Source organism: Takifugu rubripes, chromosome 10 (assembly GCF_901000725.2).
Source record: "Takifugu rubripes chromosome 10, fTakRub1.2, whole genome shotgun sequence".
NCBI classification, from domain to species: domain Eukaryota; kingdom Metazoa; phylum Chordata; class Actinopteri; order Tetraodontiformes; family Tetraodontidae; genus Takifugu; species Takifugu rubripes.
In genome coordinates, this window is record NC_042294.1 from 5,917,924 (window position 1) to 5,931,714 (window position 13,791).

General features: G+C 45.4%; 1 protein-coding gene across 2 annotated transcripts; it reads left to right on the forward strand.

Annotated features, from left to right (window-relative positions):
- The first annotated feature begins 242 nt into the window (after positions 1-242).
- msc (musculin (activated B-cell factor-1)) lies at positions 243-1,580 on the forward strand. Of its 2 annotated transcripts, XM_029842415.1 has the most exons (2): positions 243-883; positions 1,019-1,580. In XM_029842415.1, exons 1-2 carry the CDS (start codon positions 455-457, stop codon positions 1,100-1,102), a joined length of 513 nt encoding a protein of 170 aa, XP_029698275.1. In that variant the 5' UTR covers positions 243-454; the 3' UTR covers positions 1,103-1,580.
- The last annotated feature ends 12,211 nt before the right edge of the window (positions 1,581-13,791 follow it).

Consider the following 13,791-nt stretch of genomic DNA (forward strand, 5'->3'; position numbering starts at 1 on the left):
AGGTCTGTTTTCGCCATTTCTGACACTTCCAATGAAGTTTTGGAGTATCAAAGTAGAATTTATCAACATTGATACATGCATCTATTCTAGAGGTAACAGCTGTTTAATGTAAAAGTATAGGAGAGTTGTCGTCTTATGGGCTTACTGTGAGTTGGAGCAAAAGTGGGAGGAGAAAAGCTCAGAAAAAGCTGTACAGATGCCAAGTCCTGGACTCTTAAATTTGAGGGGTAGCAAAGAAAAGAGGGACGTCTCAGATTTAGAGAAGGCTGCAGTTTTCAGATCTGACCTCCAGCTGCTCCGACTGTCATCTGGTGCCACCTCACTTTACAATAAGCTGCACGCAATCTTAAAGGGATTCATGTGGAAGAACCATCACTGAGTGCAGCTTTAGGAAGCCCAGAGTTGCTGAAGGGTCACCGGGGCGCCCCTCTAGAAGAGCAGGTGGAGCAGCAACATGTCCACCGGCTCTGCCGCGAGCGACGCGGAGGACTACGAGGCGAGTCCCAGAAGATCCGCCGCCGCCGTCTTGGAGAGGACGCCGCGCAAAGTCACTTGCTACGACCCCGGCAGGTACTCGGATGAGGAGCTGGACGATGACGGCGCGGAGGTGGGGAGGGCCAAGCATGAGCGCAGGGTCTCCAGAGCGCCGCACAAGGACGCGCGTCAGTCGCAGAGGAACGCGGCCAACGCCAGGGAGAGAGCGCGGATGAGGGTGCTGAGCAAAGCCTTCTCCAGGCTGAAGACCAGCCTGCCCTGGGTCCCGGCCGACACCAAACTGTCTAAACTGGACACGCTCCGGCTCGCATCCAGCTACATCTCTCACCTCAGGCAGCTGCTCCAGGAAGACCGCTTTGAGAACCGCTTTGCGCACCCAGTCAGTCTGGTATGAGACAACAACGAGGCTTAGGAGGAAAACAATATCAGTATTTCGAGACCTGTGAACCAGTCTAAGATTATGACTTACTGAAATAAGCATGACAACACTGCCTAAATTTCTCCCTCTCTTCTGCCTAATCAGACGTGGCCCTTCATGATGACAGGCCGACCTGAGAACAGCCAAGACATGTCCTCCACTGTCAGACTGTGTGGAGCTACAGCGTAGATCCTCCATCCTCACAGAGGAACCCTGCAGCCTTCCGACACAATGAGGGCTCCAGCTGTCGGTTCGAAGCCCAACTCTGATCCACTCTGGATGATGCGTTTCAGAGCACGACAGGGAACTTTTGTACTCCAACTTTGTCCTCAGATGTATCCTTATGTGCATGTTTGTTGTAATTAAGCTTTGGCATGTTTACACTGTGTGTAAGGTCATTTCTGATGGGTTGTCTCTCTCATGTTGGATTTCCCAAGCATGGCTTTATCAATTCAGCAAGTATTGTGCAGCGACACTCGAATTTTGGAGCCTGGATTCAACAGCACTCTGACTAAACTGCAGGTTTCATTTCACAAACTCACCCTAAAACTTCAAACTTTGGTTGAGTTACTTGCAAGTGTTGCAGTCAAAGTGAAACATGCAGCCCAACAGTATATTTATTATGTTATGTATTGCATTTCTCTAATATTTCTGATAAAAGACAAATTATTATGAGTTCTTGTTCTTCCTTTTTGTGTTAAATGCACTTCTTTAAGTGGCTTAGCAGCATTTAGCATCTCCATGTAGAGCTACAAATGGTGTAATCATTAAATATTCCCCAGTAGAAGCAGGAATGGCTGATTTCCCACATCTACAAGGTCAATGCAAATACATGTTTTCTTCACACCAACCCACAACCTCATCTTCATCAATGCTTCACACTGGAGGAAGATGATCTCTTTATCCTGGCTTTTATATTCAAATAAGCCCAAAATACTGTGAGCAGGCGGATGGAGAGACAGGGTCTGGGGGGACAGGCTGACATGACATCAAGGCAGGAAAACCAAAGGGAGGAGAAGGAGGAAGAGTTTTCATCAGGTCCGTGTAGAGCCGCAGCTGTCGGCCTGTTGGTGGGTTTCCCAGAGCTGGGAGCCGCTCTCCTGGGAGCGGAGCCACTGTTACTGGACGGGGACCAGCTAATGAGCTGCCTTCTCACACTCAGCCTGTCGCCGTCCAACATCCACTCACATCAAACAGGGATCCAGGGGGACGGACGACTTGTCCGTGTCCAGTTTGACTCATTTCTGCACTGACAAGAAAGCGCTGCACATTAATCATGGCAACAAAGTGATGACGTCTGGGAAAGCCTGATCTGAGGTCAGTTGGGGATTTTCTAATCTTAAAGAAAATAAAAGAACATATGGCAACTGGCTAACGCACAATAATGAATGCGTTGCTATGGCGACTTTAAGTCACTTTATGATACTCTTCCATGACTGACATCTAGTGGTGAAGGGTGTGGATGGAATTCAGAGCAATAACACTCAATTCTTTTTGATTAAAATTATAATATATTGTTTGAGTATCTGTGCACCAAAACACAAGTTTTGCAAAATATCTTAATTTTCATTAATTCTTATGATTCAGTTCATTAATTTATTTCTCTAATTCAGCCCTATAGTGTGTGCATCATGTGTATGGAGAACAAACAAGTAAAAGAAGAGAGAATTGCGGTAGCGGGAAAAAAAACCTTGTCTTTTGAAAAAAATATAAACGGTTGAATCTAAAATTGTAATCGATGTTAATCAGCTTTAAAAGTTAAATACATCCACATTATAATCCACATTATAATATTTGTGACGGACTCAGTCGCTGTTCACAAATATGTCCAGCAGAGGTCAGCATTTATTCACACTGGCCAATATGACTGGGAATAGTCAAAAAAATAGTCAGATTTTAAAAACCGTAAAGTTCATTTAATTGATGTTAGAAAACATAAATTAAATTCATAATACCTATTTATGATTTTCTCAAAAATGTATTTTTTAAAAATACATCTGGTCAAACCCCTTTTTGCACTATTTATCTGCAAAGAAATTTTATCTTCTTTTAATATCCAAATGATCATTTAAATCAGCACTTGCTGGTGGTTTTAAAGACAGCACCCAAGCACCCCCAAGTCAGTGCCACTTTTCTGTCTGTAACACTTACACATGTAGAGGAATTTCCATGAACAGGAAGGAACTTTGAATCCAAAGGCAACATCTGGGCCCCTGAAAGCCCTCGCTTCAGGCTGAGCAGCCTGCAGGGATCCTGCTTGGAGATTTAGAACTTACAGTTTATCCACTTCTTTAGAGTACAAGCCAAGTTTTCTTATTACTTATGACATCATTTACAAATGTGAATTTTGCATTTTTAATAATAGCACAAACAAAATTGTTCTCTGTGCTTTTCTTTTTTATCATTAGTCCAAAAGGCTCAAACATCAGCTGTTGTGTCCATGTCCTGCTTCACAAATGTGAGGAGTGACAGCGGCAGAATGGTGCAGACTTCCTGTTCCTGTTTGAAGACGACAAACCCCTCCGTCAGACTCGTGATTGGGTTACAGCGGGTCCGACCGGCTCTCGCTGCACAGACGACAGGGAGGGAGGTTGCGTGAAGCCCCTCTCCCAGCCTGGGTGGTGTCCTGGTTCCACCACAGCCCAGAAGGAGCAGGTATTAACGTGTGCTTGTGGAGCCGCCCCAACCCAGTTTACAAGAACCAGGACGTGGCCTCTGACCTGTAATCCTCATCTTTCTGTCTCTCTACAAAGACGTTCACGCCATCACTGGCCTGGTGCACGTTCCTGCCATCATGAGGGTCAGTGTAAGGTGCACCTTTACAAGAAAATAAATTAATTTTAAATTATTTTTAATATTGAAAGCGCAGTAAATTACTCATGTGACAAAGAACACATGATACTCTTCCATACTGATTATATGCTGCGTTAGAAAAATACATTTAAAATCCAGTCAGGACTATAAAATTCTAAAAAATAATATATTCTAAATTCGATCTTAAAATGTATTTTAAACATCAATAAAAATCACCACATTGCAGCGTTAGAACAATCCATATCATATTATTTAGTTTACTTAAACACTGAATAATAAGCACCAAAACAGCTGTACTGTCCATTAATTTCCTAAAAATCTTTATTTATTATTATTTATTCAGAATAGAGTTTTAATTTCATAATAAATAATATGTTCTTTAGCAATTTTTTATAAAGAGAAATATAGGAACAAAAAGTGATTCCTGGTGCATATAAAAATGAAATGATTAATTTTATTAAAAGGTTCGCATTTAGAAAAAGAGCAAGCAAAAGCGGGTCGAGCGGCGCTCACACAGGACGCGTCACCATCCCCGCCGCCCTTCGCTGGGGCATCCGCCGGGCTCATCTTCTGACACTACAAAGACGACAACGCCCCGACCATGGAGATAATATTCTCCCCTGACAATGGCGTCCCAGTCAGCGCTCTGGGCGAGGGCTCAGTGGCGGTGAGCGGCCCAGGTTTTCCCACCGCTGTCAGACAGCGACCCAGCCCTGTGGAGAAATGGGTCCCCTGGTTTGCTTAAAGGCCCAACCTGTCAGCGGCACAGAGGGATTAGCCTTTCACAGCCTTCACATTGTTCTCCAGGCCACAATGGGCTGCATGGGGGCCCGGCCTTTTGTCATCAGCTCTGTTGTGAACTTCTGCTGGGGCAACAAAGGTGTAACACACCTGTGACTGTGGATTAGATCTTTTTTTCTTTCGCTTTTTCTTTGCTGAGACATTGCCCATGGCTCTCCTGGCCACATCAAACAGGATCTTTGAGGAGAAGATGGTCGACACCTTAGATAAAAGTGAAAAGGGTAAAAAGATTTAGGTTTAGTTGGTCGCTAGCGATACAAAACACACTTTTAGGTGGTGTATATTTCCAGAAATTTGGCAAAAGTGGATCGTACTGGTCAGCGCGATCGCTGCTGCCGAGTGTTTTAGCAATGTTAGGAAAGCATCTGTCTTATTTTGACATCCTGGCACGGCCTTTGACCTTTTGCCGAGCGTTCTGTCGAGCCTTTGAAGGCCACATCCATGCAACTGAACCCCAAATCCAACTTTCTTTTCTTTCTTTTTTTTTAAAAGAGGCTTGAACTTTCCTTGACCACATCAGAAATCAAAGCGATTTCATGGTCGTTACGCTGAACGTGATGTTTTTAAAAAAAAAAAAAAACCTCCGTTGAAAAGTGCAGTTTGTTCTGTTGTGGTCTCTATTTCTGTTTTATGGAGTTAGAGGCGCATTTGCTCTGCACAGGTGCAACAAAAGCAGCATCTCTTAAGTTGGTAAAGACAAAAAAAAGGCCTCTTTCCTGATGCTGCCTCATTTTGTTCGTCGTGAACAGAAGGTCTCATTTTAAATTTCTAAAATGCACTATTTGTACACCAGCACCAAACATGTCCGCCGCTCCGTGTGAGCGGGAATGCCAAACGATCCCATTAGACTAATTAGACTGAAGCAGACATGGCCATCATCGTTAGGATTACTTTTATGCTCCATCCAGTTCCAGATTGCTGAAGGGGACTGCAATTATGGCACATGATGGTCTCTTTGGGGTAACCTCGGGGTCACCATGGCGTGCCGAGACGCAGCTGACAGCAACGCTCGCCCAGTTAACGCTGTTTGATGGATCGTCTGTGCGCGTAGCCGGTTTGGCGCGTGCACGTGCACATGTGTGCGCGACGCAGAGAGAGATGATGTGTGTTCCTGTGTCCCCCCGGAGAGCCTCCACGGCCGGATGGCGTATCGGATGGCACGTTAATTACTCAGCCTTCAAAAAGGGCTGTCCTGGGTAGAAGTGATTGGAAGGGTGATGGCTGTGTGGTGGTCAGGAAGGTTGCCTTTGGGGGAAAACAGAGCAGGGCTGGAGGGGGGGTGGGGGGTGGAGATCTCTGTGAGCAACACAGGTGAGCAATCGGGCTGCAGCGCTCATGGAGCGATCCGAGGCTTCCTCACCATCTTCTCTCCCAGTTTGCTGGCATCATTGAATGATTTAAAGGATCAAATAAACTCATCGGATAGCCACATGCTTCAAATGATTAGCAGCTGCCGTCTCCCTGGTCTCTTTTACCCACATGCAGAGTGAAAATTTGAGAACAAAAAACCATAAACATCTCATAACTGCAGCACTAACAACAACATGCAGAGACTCCTCGATTCAGACTTTATAATTAGCACTTTTTCAGAATGCTGAATAGACTGTTTTCTGTTTATTGCCACTGTCACGTTGTTGACAGTCACAACAAGTTAGAAAACGGACTCCTTGGGCGGATTCACAATGATGAAGGACGTCCTCCTGATTTAAAAATACATTTTTGTCGGATATTATTGTGGAACTGTATTAGCATCGGTAGCTGCATTAGGTCGTGCAACTCTGAGGGAAGTAAGCTTAAAACACAGTTAGAATCGTAAAACTGTTTTTTAATAAGTATCAATAAATATGGATTCTTCAGTTTGTACAACTGTTTGTTAGTTGTTGTTATGAAGCCAGAAAAAACAGCAGAGTAAAGATGGACATTAGCCTTTGACCCTTTCTGACCTGAACCCTGTCTCTCTGTCTATCTGTCTGTCTGTCTGTATGTCACACACACACACACACACACACACACACACACACACACACTGCAAAAAGCCCCCTTCAGCCTCCCGTCTTGTGTCCATCAGATCAAAGCTCGCCGGGGGTTGAGATGGACCTGACCCGTGGGAGAGGTGCAGGGCCCTTCTGTTTGGGAGTCGGCGGTGTGGAAAGAGACAAACAGGCAGCTCCGAGGACAGCTTTAGCCCCCCCCAACACACACACACACACACACACACACACACTCACTTCCCCTTGGGCTGATGGAGCCCTAAGTCCACGGAGGATTCCCAAGGCCGTGCATGACAGAGGAGGTCGTTTGTTCTGTCATCATCTCGAAAACACACTCACGCACATGAGAAGGCGCCTACGCCGCCTCTCCCTCGCCGTTTCCTCCTTCCTCTGGGCATCGCTGGGACACACGCTCTCCTCCTCTCTCACTACGCCGCAGATGCACACGCGGTCTCTTTCCGCACCCTTTCTGCCGCGAAGACTTTTCTCATCTGTTATCTTCCTGTCGGGACTCACGCCATTGATCCATTTGACCCAGCTGAGACATTATTATTCAAGAGGTTCTAGAATTAAAATAAATAAAACACAACACAAACTCCGCTGTTTGTACGCTCATTTATTAACAATGTTGTATTCCTGTAGAGCAGAGATAAACACTTCTGATCAATAGATAAACTCCGCGGTATAATCCACCCTGTGCTTTAGGCTTCAAGGGGCCCATTTACATCTCTATCTCACGTTAGTCTGCTGAAAACAATATTATTCTTGTGTTTCACCGTCCCTCCAAGCACAGAACCATAAAACCAAATTTCCTAGCGTGAAATTTCCTTTGAAATCCCAGAGACACCTGATGCCTGCTCGAGCTACTTCACGCGCCTCGGCCTCGCCGTCCTCCGCCTCCGCGCTCTCTCCACCTCTGGCGTGCAACAAAGAGACACGCCGCAGTCTTGCTGGTGGACTTCCCCGCGTTTTCTCCGTCCCTCCTCTTTCATTTACAAGGTGACAAACCTCGCCGCAGTGTCTCGCTGCAGCTGGCACCCCCTGTAAATGGGGAACTCCCATATGATCCATGTGCATGGTGCTTATGTTATGTCCAGCGAGTGCATTTAAAGCTCTATGCCTTTTCCACATGGTCCGGCCTAGTTTAATTACCGTGCCCTGTCGCGGTTTCGACCGAACGCCCACAACTTTTTGGATGTGGGAACCAGGACGGAGGAGGATAGGGGCTGGAACGCTGCCGCATAACGCTAATGTGCTCTAACGCACATTAGTACGACTTCAAAGAGCCAAAAAAGTTTGCAACAAATGTCAGATTCCTTCGCAGGAATGAAAGTTTTCGCACAGCGGAACCTCACCACGCCGGATCATCCATCACGACGAGACGTTTTCCTGAAAGTCTTCCAGCCTGATCCAAAGTAGGCCTCCTTATCTCATTTAGGAACGGACCGTTCGCTTCACTCGCACACACTCCCTGGGTTTGTTAAGTCTTTATAGTTGGGCCCAAATCCCCAAATTTCCTCTCAGCTCAGCTGAAAACTCGGCGGTGATTAAGTTTTCCCCCTTCTTTTTTAATTTAGAAAAACAGAAATGTGAGAGAAGTGTGGGATATTGCGGCTCTATCTGGACGGGTGATGTGTATCTTTAATTCGAAAAAGGCATCAAGCATTTATGAGCGGACCCTTCCTGCAGCAGCTTTATGGATTGTGACCCTTTAAAACAATAGAATTCTGAGTCTGAGACCTTGAAAGTGGCTGTAGTGGTACTTAAAAGGAAAACAGCTGGTCTAACAAGGATGGGTGTTTACTATTCTTACATTAGAATTTTTCAATTTCAAAAAAAAAGTTTTCCTCCTTGCAGGTGTAAACTTGCAAAGAAAATCAACTTCAAAAGTTCAGGTACTCTGAATATTTTATTTTAAAATAAATATGGCTATAACTTTTACAGTGTACAGGCCTGATTACTCATGCCATCTATGTACTCCTAGAACCACTAAAAAGGTAGAACCGATAAAAATCTTCAGAGGAATCTAAGGAAAGAAACAGGAAAGTTGGGGCCATTTGATACCATTGGGTGGCTCAGGCTGTGTCAGGACTCCTCTGGCTCTAACCAGTATGAAAAAGGTGGGACACTCTAATAGGATCAGCCAGGGTGACCTTTTCACCCCTCACCTCTCTCTTCTCCCCTGTAACGCCACCTCCCTCTCGGCCTTGCTTGGCACCGCTGGCGCTGGGTGGCACCCAAGAGCCGCTTGTTCCTACGGGTAAGGTTACAGCGGCGTCTGCTCACATGTTTTAACAATTTCCTCCCATCCTCTGCGAATTTATGCAAATATTTTAGTCCAGTTTCCTCAAGTCTGGAAGGCCAATTAAGAGTGTCCGTTTGGGTTTGGTGACAGCTGCGGGGCGGGCTTGCAGACACTCGGGCCCTTGAGCTGGAGGTGAAGGTGCTCCCGCCAAACAGGAAGTGGTACCAATGAGGTGAGGAGGAAAGGAAAGATGGGGATAAAAAGAGTAGATGAGAGCACAGAAAAGGATGGAGGTGCATGCTGTTAGCATCTGTTAGCAGCATCATTTTGTGTTAGCTTACATTGGGGTGAAGGAATGTTCATGTCCTTGATGCTGCAAAACTAAAATTGGAATTAAAGCTCCTTCAGTGAAGAACTTTTCTCAGTCTTTTATAAATCATTCATGTAAGCATTGATGTTTACTAATGGCCATATTTGTTTTCCCGTGGCACACGGGGAATATTATCTTACAATGATAGACATGAGGGATTATGTGCAGAGATAATGTGCAGTTGTTGTTATTGTTGCACAGTCTGATTGGATATTGTCCATAAAAAACCTTCAAAACTGAGCAACAATGCCCCAAAGAGCCCGGATTGTCCTTTAAAAGGGGATATTTTGCCTGTTTGTGCAATACTAGGATGGTGTGTCACACAGATCACACACTCTAACCACATAAACCACTGATGATTCTGCTTCTTCTGCTTATTTTTCTTACCTGCAAAAATGACATAAATTAAAAATTAAAATTGAGAAAAAAAAAAACAGGAAGTTATTAAACACTAAAGCTGCTGCCTGTTCCCCTGAGTTCCCAGTCTCTCCCCATGTTCTTCTCACCTTCATTTCATCTCTAAAAAAACAAAAAGAAAGTCTAAAAAGCTGTGAAACGACAATTAAAATATCTGCTGGCACCAGAATCTGATCCTCGGGGATTGAGCCGTGTGGATAAATGTTCACTCGGCTTAACGTGGGGAATAGGTTCAAGTCACGCTACTAAAGCATCTCCCTGAGTTCAAAGGTGGGCACGAATGTGAGCCCCGCAGAGAGATCCATCTTGCTCAGGAGAAACCCCCTTGAAAGCGGCCCATGTAATCGCAATATGTAGTGTGACCGACCATGTCGTTATAAAATGGTATTGTTAAAGGAAAGGAGAGAGAGGGGTCAAATTTGATGATAGCTCTCTTATTGTGACATTTGAGACAAGTTCTTCCCTGGGTTTGTTGATAGAAGTTGGCTTTGACCAGTTTATCCTTCCCTATAAATCACATGGACGCTACATTTATGCTTGATCTAACTTCTTAAAAATTCATTTTATAGCGTCAGTGACATTATTTATTATGGGACTGTCTGACTGTCTAAACTATCAAAGCAAATCCAGAAATAATATATGAGCAAATTATATCAAAGCTGCAGCCTGTTAGCTACCTAGCATAGCACAACGACCGGAAGCAACATATGGGCAAGCTGTTCAAAGGAGCACATTTTTAATTTTCACATTACAAACATATCAGAAATGAGAAGTGCTTTAAGGAGCATCAGAAGCTTTTAAGCCTTTTGCACCTTTGGACAGGGCCAAGTTAACCAAGAGTCCCTGTTTTCAGGCATTAGCATTAGCCTAATACCAAAACTGTGCAGTTTTTCGAGCAGTAAGAACATTATAGTTGCTCATTATAGTTGCTCATTATAGTTGCTCAGACTCGCTTCTAGTTGCGTTTGTATTCCTTTGCCTGACTTATTTGCTAACTTCACCCATCTCTTTCTTATCTCCGCTCAAAATCTTTATTATTCCTCCCTTTCCTTTAGCCTCGATTTTGACCTCTCCGCCGTGACTCCATATCTTAGTCAGACCGGGCATTTCTCCTCCAGGTGGTCTGCAGCCACCTGTGTTGTCTTTGTGGCGTTGTCATCTGTCTCCACGCAGGCTTTGTGGGGCTGCCAGTGTGTGGAAAGGCCCGGTGAACGCCGATGATGGAAGATAGCGCTTCCTGCTGCCGCGTCTCCGAGACTCAGAAACGAGATTAGAGAAAACTCCAGGAAACACAGTGTAATGTGCACAAATACGGATGGTCAAAAATCCTGAAACTTGAGCTGGAGCCTAACCCAAATTCATGAGATGATAAACGTGCATCAGATGAGAGTGCGAGTGAATGTGAATCAAATGCATTTTTCCTGATCTCCACTTGAGGGAAACATAATGCAGCCGTGGCGCCACATTGTTGCTCATCACAGTTGCTGCATTCTACACCTTCAGAACATTTACATGTTGCTCTTTGCACGCACGGAGATCATAAATGATGTCAATTAATCATAAATAATGTTTTGCTTTCTTTAAAAATGAACAACTCAATGAAGGACTACATTACAGTGTAATTTCACAGTTTTAGAAGAAAATAATAAGGAATAAGTGGATTATTGAAACAAAAACCCCTCATCATTTACTCCCAAAAACTGTATTTTACAGACAACACCTGATAAACAAACACTGAGAGATGAATTGGTTTACTTCCCCATTCCGCCCCCTCCTCTCTCCTACATATTCAGACTTTTATTTACTCCTCATCCGGCGAGGAGAGTGTTGATAAATGACGGCGCTGCGCCCATGGGACCGACCTGTTTGAGGCCAGGCCAGGCCGATTTATGAGCGCTCTCTCTCAGACTGAGCTGTGATTAATCGACGCCATCCTCGGCGGCCGCAGGCGGGGCAGGGGCCAGCCGGCCCTCCGCTGTTTGCACAGGGAGATAGCATCAAAGCGGCCTGCTGCTCGTGTTAAGAAAATACTGCATTCTGGGTCAGTGCAAATGAATCCGGGAGGAGCTTGAAACTGTTTTCAGTGGCATTCCAGTCAATATATTATCACTCAGCGGAACTTCAGTCACAAATGACATCTGCAAATGTGGGTTTTCCTGGAGACTCATCGAGCCTGATATAGTTGTCTATACTCACACACGCAGGGTGTCACGAGCACCAAATACCAGGCCTATTTTTCTTCTGGGACAGGTTTTTCACTTGAGTGGGTGGAAAATAATCCCCCCATCTTGACGGTAAGTACAAATTTTGTGCCCTCAAAGGGTCCTTAAAGGTGTCATTGGTGGGGAAGCTTCCCTGCCCCGGTGCCGTCCTCCACACCTGCTCCATTGATCACAGGTCACACTGATGGGTCGGTTGCTTCAGGGCTGAAGCTCTTGTGCTTTTGATCTCTCCTAAAATGGTCTGCTCACCACCAGACCCTAAGAATCCCCTCAGAAAACTGACTAATGGTTTTATCTAGGCTGACTGACTATGGTTGGTATACCCAGATATCACCTTTAAATCTCATTTGCACATCAGAACACTTTCTCTTTATTCCCACTGACTCCTCACGTCCTGACTCCTGCTGAATTTCCGCCCTTTATTTCCTAATTTCAGCCACTTCCCGTGGTTCCTAAAGGATGTCAATTAAGTTGCATTCAGGTGGCACTGAAAGACCCACTGTTACCTGTCCGTTGGGGTAGAACCTCTGAGGTGAGTGCCCTTTCCCATGCTTCCACGGCGGGACCCCCAACTACAGGCAGACAGAGGGGACACCTGTTCCCTCACAGAGGGCTGGCCAGCATCTGAAATCTTAGCATCAGCCCTCGCCCATTCAGAGCAAGGAGCGCAAAGAGGGCCCCTGCGGTGTGACGAGGCCAGGAAACCCGAGGAGAGGACATGGAAGGCGAGGCCTATAGCTCCATGAATCTACTGTGGTTTGCCAGAAAACAGTGCCTCAATACACCTCCACTTGCAATAGAAAAACCTTTGTCTGGAACGAGCCCCCTCTTATCTCTGTATTTTTTTTATTAAGACACGGGCCTCTCCTGGAATTACCTTCAGTCCCATTCACACAAACCCTGAACATCTCCATGAAGAACGCCCTCCACCTTCCAATACGGTTCCACTCAAAGACACAAAAGGAACCCCACTTAATAGATCATAATCTACAGCGAGTGCATGAATGTCTGTAATCATGGACCCGGTTGTTGCAGGTATAAATGCTTCGAAATCCATATTCTCTGCGTAAGTGACGCTGCTGTAATATAAAGCAAATACTCCAGCTTCTGTTCCTACCTCAGTGGAGTTGTCAAAAGCAATGCCTTCGACAATCACGTAGAACTGGGAGCCATAACAAGGGTGTAACAGGGACTATCATGGTGTATGACGCGGCTTTTGACTCAAAACCATAAATTTTTGGCCCGGAACGCCATTAAAGTTCACAGTGTTTGATGACGCTCTGCCACTCTTCATCATCAAAACAAACTAAAGAGCAAAGAGGTTGATCTGAGAACCAAACAGCCTTTAAACGCGTGAAGGTTGCAGCACGTGTAATTGGGTTTATAAACTAAGATTATTGGCCTTCTGTCAAAATAAGGGCGCCGCTCGGAGCCGAGTGCTGCCAGGTTCAAAAAGGTCAAACGCGGTGCAGTGAGAGTTTGTTCAAGACGTTTCAGTGAGCCTCAGACCATACATCAGCTCTCCCCGCTAAGGGTGAGTCACCTTTTGAAACCGCCTTTTGATGTCCTCCAAAAACCTGAAGGACAATTTGTGATCTCGGCTGGAGTCTCACGCAGGGCAGGTTCTCTCCCATCATTCACCCTCGCTGACGCCGCCCAGCCGCATAAGTCAGAATGTAAAAATGTCAAAAGCTCTGGCCTCAAATATGCTGAAGATGGTCATCGCCAGACTGGATGGCCACTGAGGGGCCATTACGGAGGCCTAGGTCAACGTCTTTTTGCTGCCTTTCAGAAGCCACAGAGGGAAATAACCGGCAGCTCTGCTGCCTGGAGTGCAGCCCAGATGCACACTCTTGTAACCTTCAAAGACTCTTTCCTTTGACCTTCACTATCAGGCACATGTGCAATAAGGATGTTTTATACGATAGTGAGGTCGGGAAACTCAGAGCCAGCGTGATTCACAAAACAGCGGGGTCTTAAAAGCTTAAAAAGTGAGCGGCACGTAGAAGTTATTGTAC